Source organism: Muntiacus reevesi, chromosome 8 (genome assembly GCF_963930625.1).
Source record: "Muntiacus reevesi chromosome 8, mMunRee1.1, whole genome shotgun sequence".
NCBI classification, from domain to species: domain Eukaryota; kingdom Metazoa; phylum Chordata; class Mammalia; order Artiodactyla; family Cervidae; genus Muntiacus; species Muntiacus reevesi.
In genome coordinates, this window is record NC_089256.1 from 24,483,496 (window position 1) to 24,496,597 (window position 13,102).

Below are 13,102 nucleotides of genomic sequence, written 5' to 3' on the forward strand. Positions count from 1 at the left end.
GTTTCAGCCCCACTCAGGCACCTCAATGGGACCCCCTTTGGGGTGGGGGGCGGCTTCTCCTTCTCAAAGCTGCTTATGAGGGGGACCCAGGTAGGGACAGAGAGAGGCTTGCATGGGCAACAGGTGAGGAAGGAGAAAAAGAGAACCCTACGCCTTGGCCCAGAGACTGCGTGGACCCTCAAAGTGCAGTGAGGGAGGAGCAGAGCCTGGTTCCCACGGAAGCTTCTGCACAGGAAGATTTTATTGATTTTTTTTTATTGATTGGGGGGCAGCATAACCAAGGGGATATAACTTCATACCCTGAGAAGTTCACATATAAATAATTCTTCATCAGACTGCTGTGCTAATTTTTACAAAAGACCGGTGTGTAACCATACAAAATGTAGGCAATTCCTTGTCTGACTTGCTATCAAAAGTCATTGACAACAAGGGGGAGGCTGGCCCTTACCATAAGCCCATAGGATCATCTGGTCACGCCCATCATTCTGGGGCAGGAAAAGCAGTGCATTTTTGGTTAATAGTGGAGTTGTCAAGCATCATCAGCCACGTCCACAAGACAGCGGGGTCATGGTCGGCCTGCTGGAGGGGACGTGGAGAGGGGGTGGTCCCATCTGGGTGGTGCAGAAGGCCTTGTCTTCACCAGGCACCCCTAACTCTCGGCAAACTTAGGGTTCATGACTGTTGTGGTGGCACTCTTGAAAAGAGGGTTGTCCTGGTGAGAAAAGCAAACGGTGGTTTGTCAGCACAGAGAGGAAGACGCTGGGCTCTGGGCCACAACAGTGTCCACTGGGGGTGGACGGGGTTCAGGGGTGGGAGATGGGGACGCCTCGGCTTGGAGGGTAGGAGGTGGGCCTTTGCGGGGGCCCTGAGGCCACTCACGTTGTTCCACTGGGACTTGAGCTTCTCCTTCTCGAAGCGATGGTACTCCCGGAGGTCGCTCAAGTGTGTCAGGGCCTTCCAGATGACCAGCAGGAGGATGCCGACCAGCACAACTCCCGCCACGGTGCCTCCCACAATGGCAGCGATGTTGGGGCCCTTCACACACTCTAAGGCAAGGAGATGCACAAATGGGGTGTCAAGACTGCCCCAGCTCCCAAGCCCCAGGTTTCGGCCCAGTCCCTGCACGATGTCGAGGTCCCACTGCCAGATCTCTGTGGCAGGTAGTAAGCAAACCAGCCCCAGCCCCAGCCCCCAGCCCAGCAGAGCCCAGAGCTGAGCACAAGGCCAGGCCCCATGGTTCCCAAGGAAGTCGAGAGGGTCCTTGTTTACAGAGAAGGAAAGGGGGGTCCGGGTTGCCAGTAAACAGGGCCAGACTCTAGCCTCCCACTCGGATCACACTGTATCAGAGTTTAGGGGGGACTCTCCTCATGCAGGCATTCCCGGGGAGACTCACAGCAGCAGCCTTTGGAATGGGAGGCGGGGTCCCAGTGCCCAAGGGGGCTGCACCCAGCCTCCTGCTGAGCTCAGGTAGGGGTCTCTAGACTGCAACATGCCCACCCTGGCTGCCGACAAAGGCACAGGACTCGATGCGAGCCCCTCCCTGTCTGCCTGGCTGAGGGGCTCCCTCGTTCATCACCCCTGGAGGCTGGCCTGGAAGCCTGTGCCTGGACCCTCAGCCTCACTGAGTGGGAAGGGAGGGGCACTCAGATCTGGTGTCTAGAAGGCTCTGGGCGCTGCTGCTCCAGCCCTTACACCCATCCCCTCAGGCGTCTGTGGCTCTAAGTCCCTCCTCTCGCAATGTCATCATCATTCAACGTACCTCCTTGAAACTGACCTGCCCTCTGCCCCTACTTGTCACCTGTCACTTCTGATCCTGCCCAGAGTTGCATGACAGAGCCCCAGGACCCCAACCCAGCCCTGCTCAGTGCCTGAACCGGGCAGTGGCCCTTCCCAGGTGTGTGTCTGGCTCGTGAAAGCCGTGTGCTCCTCTGAAAGCTGCTGGCAGCCTCCTTTCATGTCTGGGAAGAGACCTAAGGCTCCCCTGGACTCTCAGGGCTCCAGTAAGTGCCCAACCCAGCACCTCCGACCTTTTCCAACTGTCTGCAACTGTCCTCCTTAGAGATATCTTCTGACCTCTGACCTCAGAGACAGGCCCAGCTGGAGTCTTTGTCCCTCAGAACCTGTTCACATGTCCCCAGCCTGTGTCATGGGGGGACCTATGACGACTGCGCTGGTCTCTGGGTCGTGGGCAGAGCCGGGTGACTGGTGGGTAGTGGGCATCTGGGGAAGACAGCAGCAGCTCTGCCGGCCCCTCCAGGGCAGGGGCTGGACTTGGGTCTGGAGGTCCCCACGGTCCCCTCCGCTCGGCTCTCAGGACCCGCTCTCCAGACGCGCTCAGCTTGGGGCAGCGCTACTGTGGGACAGCCCACCGCCCGCCCGCGTATATGACCCCGGCAGGCTGAGAGATGAGGTGGGGGCGGGGTACGGTGGGGATGCGGCAGGGGGCGGGCTGAGAGATGCGGGGCCCTGGGGCGGGGAGTGAGGGCGCGGCGGGGACCCTTCCCGATGTCCCCCGATCCCCGGGCTCACCGCGCGTGTCGTTCACGTGCACGTCGTATCTGTCCCGCCCGTCGCGCTGCACCAGGGTGTAGGTCATCCAGCAGCCCTCGGAGTCGCGCTCCTTGCACTTGCGGCCGGGCAGTGGGTTGGACAGCAGCTTCGTCTCCCCGCACGCTGCGCTGCAGTTCTTGGCGAAGGGGCCCTTGTCGAACTTCAGGCACTCGGTGCAGGGGCTGCGGGGAGCCGGGGCGTGAGCGCCGGCGGGGTTGGGAGGAGTGGCCGCCGGGAGACGCGGGTCTGTGCAGGACCTTCTGGGGAGGGCGGGCCGCCCGCGCCCCGGCCCCGCGCCGGGGGCCGGGCAGTGGTTCTCCCCACCCCGCAAGCAGGTGCGAGCCCGGTGGGGCGGCAGACACTCACGCGAAGCCGGCGCAGGGCGCGGGGCAGCCCGGGCACTCTATGCACAGGGGCGGCTGGTAGCCGGGGTCGCACTGGCACACGTTGCAGCGGCACCGGCCGCGGCCGCTGCACTCGACGCCGTTCAGGTTGAGGCAGCCCTGCGTGGACTTCAGGCACTGGCACGCCGAGCCCTCGTACTGGTCCTGGCACCTGCAGGTGCCGCAGAAGCAGAGCCCCCTCTCTGGAAGACAGCGCGGCCGCGGACTCAGTCCCGCCCCCGCCCCCGCCCCGCCCGAACTCCCCCGTCCCGGCCCTGAAAGACAAGGCCGCCTCGGACTCAGCCTCTCCCGAACCCCGCCCTGGCCAAGGCCCCCGGCCCCGTGCGGCCGAGGGCCCCGCGGCCCCCAGCACTCACTGTCGCCCCCGCAGACTTGGCCGTCATAGCGCTCGCAGTTGACGTTGTCGCACTCGCAGAACTGGCCGTAGATCTTCTTGTTGGGCACGTCGCTCGTGTGGCACACGCACTGCCCACAGATGCAGTCCCCCAGCCCCGAGCAGATGATGGAGCTGTTGTCCTTGCGGCAGCTGCCCTCCAGCTCCTGGCTGCTCCGGCCCTGCGTCTGGCACTCGCAGTTCTTCCCGATATAGCCGGCGTCGCACCTGCGGGAATGCGGGGTCAGAGCCCTCGGCGAGCGCGCCCTGCTTCCAGGCGCCTGCTCGGGGGCGGGGCGGGGCGGGGCGGCGGCCTCACCTGCAGACGCCGCACTCCATCGAGCCTCTGCCACCGCAGACGCTGCGGTCCCTGCTCGCGTCCCGGCATTGGCACTCGCACAGGGGGAGGACCCGCACGGTCACCGTGTCCGTAAAGCCCAGCGCCCGGATGGTGAAGGACTGCTCCTGGATGCACTCGGTGGCTGTGACCTTCACCTGGAAGGTGATCTGTCATGGGAAAGTAGAGCTCAGGTGAGCACTGGACCCCGGGGTCATGACCCTGCTCGGATCTCCTCTGGGCAACATGGACAAGGGCACAGCCTAGAAGGGTGAAGGCCACCATCCTCCGCTAGCAGGCTGGTAGGGTGCTGCCTCTGCTGGGCCGGGGAGGGACTGGATGGAGGTGGGAGAGGGGAAGGACACGGACATTCCAGGTGGCTCCAGGGCTCAGGAAGGGAGATGAGGGAAAAGAAGATGAGAGCTGGAAACTCAGAGATGCTGGAACATGCACCCCCACCCAGCTCCCCCCACCCACCATCCTCAGGTGGCCTGGACTTGCACAGGAGGTGTCTTTAGAATTTTTTTAATCACGCATCTCTTAAATGGATTTTAAAGTGATTTCGTATTAATAAATGATGTATATTTTCTCCAGGTATTTTGTCCTGAAGCCCGGAGGCTAAGATGTCAGAATACCACAGGAAGTCCTAGGTTCTGCCTGTGACGGTATATCTTGAGCCTGAAAGCCCCAGAAGAACTGAGCCGGCAGCGCAGAGTGCCCCCCACCCACACTGCTCTGCTGCTTAGCCTGCAGGGAGCTTCACGGAGCACCTGCTCAGCCTCACTGCCGGTCAACGTAAGTGAGTCTCCACCCAGTACTTGAGGACAGAGAGGAAACATCAGGGAGGAATCAGGCAGTCAACACTGAGTGCATTTGGGTATGGATCCCCCAGTTAGAGGGGCAGACGTTTCAGTCAAAAATTCACATGCATTTAAATCACATATTTAAAATAATTTCAATGTCATTCAGAAATAAAAGCGAGTATTTTGCTGAATATTAATTCACAGCTGGTGAAAGAAAACATTTAATCATTCCTGGTCATGACAAATTTAAACTATTAGAGAAATAACTCACTGCCTGCTTGTAATCATCTGTGTGGCCCCTGCTTTAATGTCTTTGTCAAAAAACAAGAATACAGGGACTTCCCTGGTGGTCCAGGGGTTGAGAATCTGCTTTCCAATGCAGGGGACTTGGGTTCCATCCCAGGTTGGGGAAATAAGATCCATGTGCCAAGGGTCAACTAAGCCCGCTCGCCACAACTGGGGAGCCCACATGCCACAATGAAGACCTGACACACCCAAATAAATAAATTCATAACAATAATAACAATAAACAAAAACACAAAAATCAGGAAAATCAAACCAAAGCAAATGCCCAGAAGGGAAGGAATGCCCTCTTTAGGTGTGTGGTGCTATGCCCAGCATCTGCCCCCAGGGGGCGCTGCAGTCCTTGCAGTCAGGGGTCTGTCCACACCAGGCCACAGCGTTTGTGGACTTTAAAGGGAAGGAACTGGACGGAAGGTGGACAGGCCCAACCTCTAGCTGATCCCCCGTAGGCTGCTGGCCAAAGCACACCCTCTTGCTGTCCCAGGGGAGCCCCTTCCAGAGGCTGGGAGGGAACCTCACCGGGACGTTGATCTGGACGCCGTCGCAGTCCCCTCTGGGCTGGTCCACCTTCGACACCCCGTTACTGCAGAAGGAGTCGTAGGTGACTTTCAGGGTGTCAGGGAGGGTGTTGTGATCCAGGAAGACTCTGGAGGATAGTTTCTGTGGGGAGACATTGGCGCCATCAGACTCATCTTGCTGCCCTGGCCCTTCCAGGCCACAGCTGGCATGCCTCTCATCCCCCCCACCCACCATGCATCCACAGAGAGCTCTATGGGTGCCAAGTTGCCCATATCATGCCCCCCAAGACAGGCCAGTGGAGGGTGCGGATGTGGAGACAGGTCCCAGCCCCATGAGAACGGGAGCTCAACTGTCCACTCACCATTGAAACCCCAGTGCCTGGCACAGGGCAGGAGCTGGAAAAACTGTTTAAGTGAATGAGAGAGAGTGAGACAGACAGAGAGAGAGACACAGAGATAGATGCAGAGAGCTGAGATAGCCCCCCCGGACAGCACCTGGAGTTTGGGAGGGCCTGCTGGGGCCTAGGGCTCCAAAGGGCAGGAGCAGCAGACGGCGCTCCCCCACGGGGCTCCGACTTCACCCAGCGCCACCAGCGCTTCCTGGTGTCCCTAGCGAGCTGTGCCTGTGAGGCCCTCAGGCCCTGCGGCTGTAAGAGGGCCTGGTGCTCGTGTTCCAGCAAAGTGCAGGAGGGCCTGGGGTGGCACCTACCGCACCATTAACCATGGAGGACATTACTGCCCCGGGGAGGCGCCTGAGGGTGGCCCAGGCAAGGCCGGGGCTCTCCGCACCAGACCACCCTCCTGTTGACCTGTGGGGGGGGGGAACCCTGTCTTTGCTGACTGCCCAGGGACTCACATTGTAGGCACTCTTGATAAGTTCCACCACATTCCTGGAATCTTCAGACAGCTCCCCGACTGCAGACTTGGGGATGATCTCCGTCAGCTTCTGTCAGGGCAGAACACAGGTGGTTGTGGCCAGAACCACGGGGCCAAGGACGCCTCAGTGTCCACCCAGTTCTGTCACACCCCCAGGGGTTTCCTTCCTGCTGGTGAGATGGCCCAGACAACCCCCACTTGACTTCTTACTGTGCGCATGGTCAGTGTTGTGTGGGCAGACATTTACTTGGTATAAATACTTCCCCCTGGTCTATTTCAAGCTGGTCACTGAGGGCAGAGCCGGGAAGATGTGCCACAGCTAGGGGCCCGCCCCACCTCGCAGATGTGACAGGCACAAACGAACCAGGGGCACAGGTCATTATAAAATGTGGCATAAAGTCAGGAAGCGCCATGCATCGAGCGTGTGCATGAGTTGACATAACTTCAACAATGGCTGCGTTAAATAACAGCATGCCGGTTGACTCTGATAGGCAGGGCCACACCCAGTCCAGGTACACCTCTGGGTAGGCAGGCCGGAGCACCGGGTCATGCAGGCAAGCCTGGGGCCAGCCTCTGCCCCCGCCTCTGCCCTCTGCTTCTTTGTGCCCTCTGCCCCCGCCTCCCCCCAGCTTTGCTTATCTTTCACAGGAAATTGCACCATCACTTTATCTTGCAGAGCGGAGGGCTGGGTCATGTCCCTGCCCCCAATCCTGCTGTGATGCCCTGGAATGGAGTCCAGTCCCCTCCATTTGTGGCTCACGAGGACCATCACAACCTGGTCACCCACCTTGAACCTCCATCACCAAGTGGGTGATGCTCCTAGCTCCTAGCTCAAGAGCAGGAGAGCAGGTGGAAGTCTTCCCAGCCACCTGCTCTCCACTCAGAGCAGAAACATATACTGAGGAGGGTCCCACACAAACCCTGAGCCTCCTAGGACCCTCTGGGAGCCCCAGGAATGGGAGTCAGGAAGCTGAGGCTCAGCGAGGCCTGCAACTGCCCGGGGCCTCGTCCTTGCTGTCGGGGAGCAGGGTCCAGGGTCCATGTCTTCCATCTCCAGCTCCTGCCCTCTCACCACACTGCCTTCTGGCACACGGCTCCTGCTCCTCAAAGCAAAGTGCTGGGACCCATGCCGCCACTTGGTGAGGAGAGACTGCCGCGTCCGGTAATGCAGTCGGGGACACAGCGACTGGAGGTTCTGACCTGCCGGTGCTCAGGCAACTTGTCCAGACGGTGGTCTCTCGGCCGCACCCAGCCATCAGCCCTGCACTGTCCCTGTGGTCTGGCCAGCTCCCACCACCCGCCCCTGGCCACTTGTCTCTCCTCCCTCGGTGTCCCCTGCATCCTGTGCCTGAGGTGGGGCCCTGAATGCTGACGGTGGGTATGTCTGGTCCCACTGTTGGGCCTGCAAGTGTCCCACAGAGGCACAGCAGGTCACAGGCAAGAGGAAGGAGCCTGGGACTTAGGGGAGGAGAGGGGCCAGGAGGCACCCACAGCCCATCGCAGCCAGAGAGGCCGCCACGCTGAACCCAGCAGGCGGAAACACAAGACAGCAAGTAAAACAGCCCTCCAGTGACGGGCAGAGGGGAGAAGAAGTGCTGATGTGCAAATACATGTGAACACAAAACAAGGAACTTTTCCTGATGTGAAGAATGGGACCTGCAGACTCGAAGGGTTTGCTATGTTGCAGCAAAAGCACGATCACTGAGCCACAAGGACCTGTCAGCTCCTCCTCCGCAGTGCTTACTGCCTGGGGCCGCCCTCCTGGCCTTGGCCAGCACACCCAGCGTGGAAGTAGCACTCAGTCTGATCACCCCAGTTTTGTCATTCTTCAGCTGCAACACCTTGTCCTGCCAGCTTGCTTAAGCCCACTTACCTCGTATGTTTTCACCATCTTCTTGGTTACCGCAAAGATGGGCTGGATGTTGCTTTCTGCCAGTTTGTGTGCCAGCTGGCCCACCGATGGGTAGTCCTAGAGAGGAGACCCCCGGTCAGATGGCCCTGAGGCTGGGGACAAGCCATCCAGGCCACCCGTCTGCTCCTACAGGCAGAAGTGACTGCCCAGAACGCAGAGGCTCCGCCCTGCTTGCGCTGTGATGGGGCTGTTCCCAGTGATGTTTGCAAACACGTAAGAGAATGGGGTTAGTAGGGAGAGAATGGGATTAGGAGGGAAACAGACAATACTGAAATACACTCAAGAAAATATTAAAAGTTGTGGTGTGCTTCTTGATCAATGCACCAAAAAAGAAGTCCAGTAGCAAGTAACGATTCACAGACCCTCAATGTGGAGATGAGTGAGCAGTACTTTGCTGCGTCTGAGCTGTAGGGCACTGGGAAAACCCCTCTGGAAACGCTGGGACTGAGATCACAGACGCTGCCCCCCAGCATGCGCTTAGTCACTGAGTCGTGTCCAACTCTGTGTGACCCCATAGACTGTAGCCTGCCAGGCTTCTCTGTCCATGGGATTCTCCAGGCAAGAATACCAGAGTGGGTTGCCATTTCCTCCTGCAGGGGATCTTCCCAACCCAAGGATCGAACCCGCGTCTCCTGTGTCTCCTGCCTCGCAGGTGGATTCTTCATGCACTGAGCCAGCGGGGAGCAGCACAGTGGCACCTATTTTCATAGCCGTCTCATGTACGGTTTCAGACAGATGCTCACAGGAACCTCAGATGTCACATTCATCCTGCCCCAGGCGGGCTCCTGAGAGCTGCCCCCCCCCCCCCCCCCCCGCCTCAAGTCTGCAGGCTGCAGGTGGAGGGCCCCAAGAGTCCCATCTCTGAAATCCTCTGCAGCTCCAAGGATTACAATGCCAGCAGGCCAGGGAATTCTGCCCTCTTGGTGCCATCAAAGCGCCTCCCTGGGAGCGAGGGCCCCTTCCCGCCCTCTGGACCCCAGGCTGGGAGTGAGTCTGCACCCCTGCTCCCCTGGGACAGACCCACAGCCTCCCACCTCCCACCCCTGGACCCTGCACTCACAAATTCGTTGCTGCTTTTGTACAGGTTGTCTTCCAGGTGGCAGCGGCCATCGTTGGGGGTGAGGATGGCACCCAGCTTTCCATCGCCCGCAAAGTGGAAGCCATCATCCGTGGCAAACACCAGCAGCCTGGTGACATTGCGCCAGCCGATTTCCTCCTGACAAGGAGATGGTGGGAGTGACCCGCCTCGGTTTACCCAGCAGGGCCCCCACAGACTGCAGGAACAGAGGCTGAGCTTGCTATGGGGGCCTCGTGTGCCCCCAACATCTGGGTCTTCTAGGGAGCATGGGGACCAGAGAAGGTCCCAGCTGCTCAACTCAGGGTCCCGTGTCTGCTGCAGATTCCAGCGCCCGGCGTATCCTGAGAAGTGTCTCCAGGGTGACAGCCTCCCTGATTGCCTGGGCGGGTGTGGGACGCCAAGGGGATAGGAATGCATGTTCACATCTGAACACTGCATGCTCCATGCCCAGTCAGCTCAGACTTGGGAGCACTTCCTAAGGAGATGCTCCCAAAGAAGAAAAAATACTTAGAAATGTTTATCTCAGTGGAAAAGCACTGCCAACACAGAGGAAAGCGGCCATGGACACTGGGTTACCTCAGTGTCAGTGTGTGGGGGTGATGGAGCCAGGGCATGTCAGCAACACGCAACATGAACCGTGATAATCACACAGACATGAAAGTGTGGGTCTATGAGGCAGGGCGGTGTGCCCAGGGACCAGAGTGCCTGGAGGGTTGGGATCCCATCTGTGAAGGCGACAGGACTGCGTGGCTAAACGGGACCGATGTGCTGTAACGTCACAGATACAGAGGCGGGACAAGACCACGTGGGGAGGGGTCAGCAGCGGCCAGGGGGTGGCCGGCACTGACACTGAATCCACATAGCTGGGGGTGAGCCTGGCCAGGACACCCTTATTCTCTGAGGGGCTCTGGAAGTAGGGGGACTACCAGGATCGGGCGGCAAAGGGGTCTTGCTTCCCAGGGTCATTTCCTTGTATTTGGGCTTCAGGTGGTTTGCTCAGGATGAAGCCTCACCGGGCACGCGGCCACCTGCATCATGGCGTCCAGCCCTCCCTCGGGGGCGTCCAGGTTCCCCGAGATCAGCTGCTTCCCGACTTCTGTCTCGAACTGTTTGGAGTTGTTGGTGAGCTTCAGCACGTGCCTGAAGGCGAACGGGGGCTGGCACTGCTTCTCCTTGTTGGGGCAGGGGTTCCGCAGCTTCTCGGGGTGTGTGTTGACGAAGGGGAGCACCGTCTTGTCCACAAAGGACCCGAAACCTGGTGGACAGTAGGGGGCCGTGAGCCTTGACTTCCTTACCTCTTACCAGCATGAGGGAGGAAGGCCCGGCACGTGGGGAGGGGCCTGGCGCCCTGCCTTCAGGATACAGGGGTGCAGAGGTGGCTGGGACCAGGGCTTGGGGGTTCGGGGGAAGAAGGAGTAGCTGCCTCACCGATGCGGCCCGACTCAGTGATGTCATTGAGGGCCCGGAGCAGGTCACCCCCCAGCTTCTTGACGTTGACGAGGTCGTCCACCATGGAGTAGGAGAGGTCCATCAGGTAGTACAGGTCGATGGGGTAGCCCTTGGCCCTCTGGAAGGTCACGTTAAACGCAGCTGCCTGACCTGCCAGGATTTGGGAGAGAGTCAGGGTGCACCACCTGGTCTGGGGGTGGGGGGTTTCGGGGGCACTGTTGCCTGTGCACGCCTCAGAACCCTCAGGACTCCCCCATTCTCTGAGGCTGGTGGATAAGATGCAGGGTGCCTACTCAGATCCCGATTTCAGGTAAAGCGCACTGACATAGAAGACCATCTGGATACAAGATGTGCTGGATACAAGAAGATACAAAAAGTGCTCATTGTTTATCTAGCACTGTTGAGATTCAGATCCACCTGGATCTCCCTGGGTCTCCCTGGCAAGGCCTTCGCTACCACCAGCCGCTAAGCAAACCTGTCCTGTGCCCAAAAGGGCTCCCTGGCCATCCTGGGGACACCCCCCGCTTTCCTCAATCACAGCCCTGCCGGCTTCTGCTCCTCATCGTCTTAATCACTGCCTGCACATGTTATGACTTGTTTCCTGTCGATACAAACAGCCTGTGTCCCCAGCTCTCAGGTAGGTGCCTGGCACACAGCTGGTGCTTGACAAAGCCATGATGAATCAAGTCCCCTCTGCCAGCCCGCCTTCCAGCATCAGCTCCCCCATGTGGCTGCCCCGGCCCTGCCCAGGCCCGTCCACCATCACCCCCTGCTGCTCCACCATGCCACCTTCCTGAGGGTGTTTCTTGGAGCGCTAACAGGGAGCTGTGTCCTAAACCTGGGTATGTGGTCAAGTCAGGTGGGCAACACTGATTCAAAGGTTTACTTGGGTTCCTAGGTTACAGGCCTTATCAGAGCCTTCACTCAGCCAAAAATAGCTCATCTTCTGAGGGAGGGATAGAGGAGTGTTTTCCAGATGGTTTAGTTTCCCTTTTTTAGGACGCAGAACTCAGTGCTAAAAGCAAGACTAGGCGCCGGCTGCAGGCGGGGTGCTGGGACATCTTCCTGGGGCAGGGACACGTGGATACACGCGCCATCAGGATTGGCCCACCCCTAGCCAGCCAAGCCTACCTGGTCTCAGGTGGAGCGTCACTTCCTGGGGGGACAGCTGCTTCCGTCCGCCTGCCTGGCTCCTCCCGGTCTCAGCGAGGCTCCTGGGTTCCATGATGTCATCAGCGGCACAGCCCTTTGACAGCAGCTGCGCCCGTGTGTCACAGCGAGCTGAGTCGGGCTCCCCTTGCCCTGTGAAGTTCTGGGGGAGGCAGGGGCCAGGGGTAGCACAGAGAAGATATGGGAGTCCACGCTGTGGGTGCCGTGACAGGCTGACCCCCTCATCCGCCCCGCTGTTTAGGAAGAGGTCCCTGGCGGGGGGGGGTGCGGGGGGGGGGCGCGGGGATGGGGGGTGCTGGGCAGCCTCTTCACAAGGCTTGGAGTCCCAGGAGAGCCTGGCGCCAGCGGGCTTCTCCCCACAGCCTCCAGCAGTGGAAGCAGCTCAGGGCCAGTATCTCAGCTCCAGGCGGACCCATGGGTACCCTCCATGGCCCATCGAGCATCTGGCCCAGGTTTTCAACCCCTTCCTCAGCAGTGTCTTGCTGGGAGGGAGAGGCTCTGTCCTGAGGGAACACGGGTGCCCCTCTTGGCCCACCAGTTAACGCCCAGGCACCCTGGGAATAGAGGCCAGGGCTCTGGGCCAAGCAGATCAGAAGGAAAAGGCAGGGGGGAGCATGGGGGTCCTGGGTCCAGGGCACTTTCCTCATGACCACTCTGCCCCCATGTAGGCCCCCTGGATGTCGATGCAGCAGGGAGAGCCAAGGGGCCACATCGGTGGGTCCAGCTTCCTCCCACAGAGGGAGACTAGGGGATAACAACCAGACGGGAGGCCTGATAGGAGGCACTCAACATGCTGGCAAATTTGGAAAACTTAGCAGTGGCCACACAACTGGAGAAGGTCAGTTTTTATTTTAATCCCAAAAGGTAATACCAATGACTGTTCAAACTGCTGCACAATTGCACACATCTCACATGCTAGCAAAGTAATGCTATAAATCCTCCAAGCTAGGCTTAAACAGTACATGAATTGAGAACTTCCAGATATTTAAGCTGGATTTAGAAAAGGTAGAGGAACCAGACATCAAATTGTCAACATACGTTGGATCATAGAAAAAGCCAGAGACCTCAGGAAAAACATCTAGTTTTGCTTCATTGACTACGCGAAAGCCTTTGACTGTATGTATCACAACAAACTGTGGGAAATTCTTAAAGAGATGGGAATACCAGGCCACCTTACCTGCCTCCTGAGAAGTCTGTATGCAGGTCAAGAAGCAACAGTTAGAACCGGTCATGGAACAATGGACTGGTTGCAAATTGGGAAAGGAGTACATCAAGGCTGTATATTGTCACCCTGCTTATTTAACTTATATGCAGAGTACATTGTGCAAA

General features: G+C 58.9%; 1 protein-coding gene across 1 annotated transcript in view; it reads right to left on the reverse strand.

The window, feature by feature from the left end:
- Positions 1-221: 221 nt before the first annotated feature.
- ITGB2 (integrin subunit beta 2) overlaps positions 222-13,102 on the reverse strand; it is a 31,083-nt gene continuing 18,202 nt past the window's right edge. Inside the window, exons 4-16 of the mRNA XM_065942359.1 lie at positions 11,735-11,915; positions 10,583-10,753; positions 10,168-10,409; positions 9,137-9,292; positions 8,038-8,133; positions 6,145-6,234; positions 5,290-5,430; positions 3,647-3,834; positions 3,311-3,555; positions 2,917-3,136; positions 2,530-2,732; positions 880-1,046; positions 222-712 (exon numbers count right to left, since the gene is read on the reverse strand). Coding sequence (XP_065798431.1) covers positions 650-712; positions 880-1,046; positions 2,530-2,732; positions 2,917-3,136; positions 3,311-3,555; positions 3,647-3,834; positions 5,290-5,430; positions 6,145-6,234; positions 8,038-8,133; positions 9,137-9,292; positions 10,168-10,409; positions 10,583-10,753; positions 11,735-11,915 — 2,163 coding nt within the window. The 3' untranslated portion in view covers positions 222-649. The remainder of the gene's footprint in view (positions 713-879; positions 1,047-2,529; positions 2,733-2,916; positions 3,137-3,310; positions 3,556-3,646; positions 3,835-5,289; positions 5,431-6,144; positions 6,235-8,037; positions 8,134-9,136; positions 9,293-10,167; positions 10,410-10,582; positions 10,754-11,734; positions 11,916-13,102) is intronic.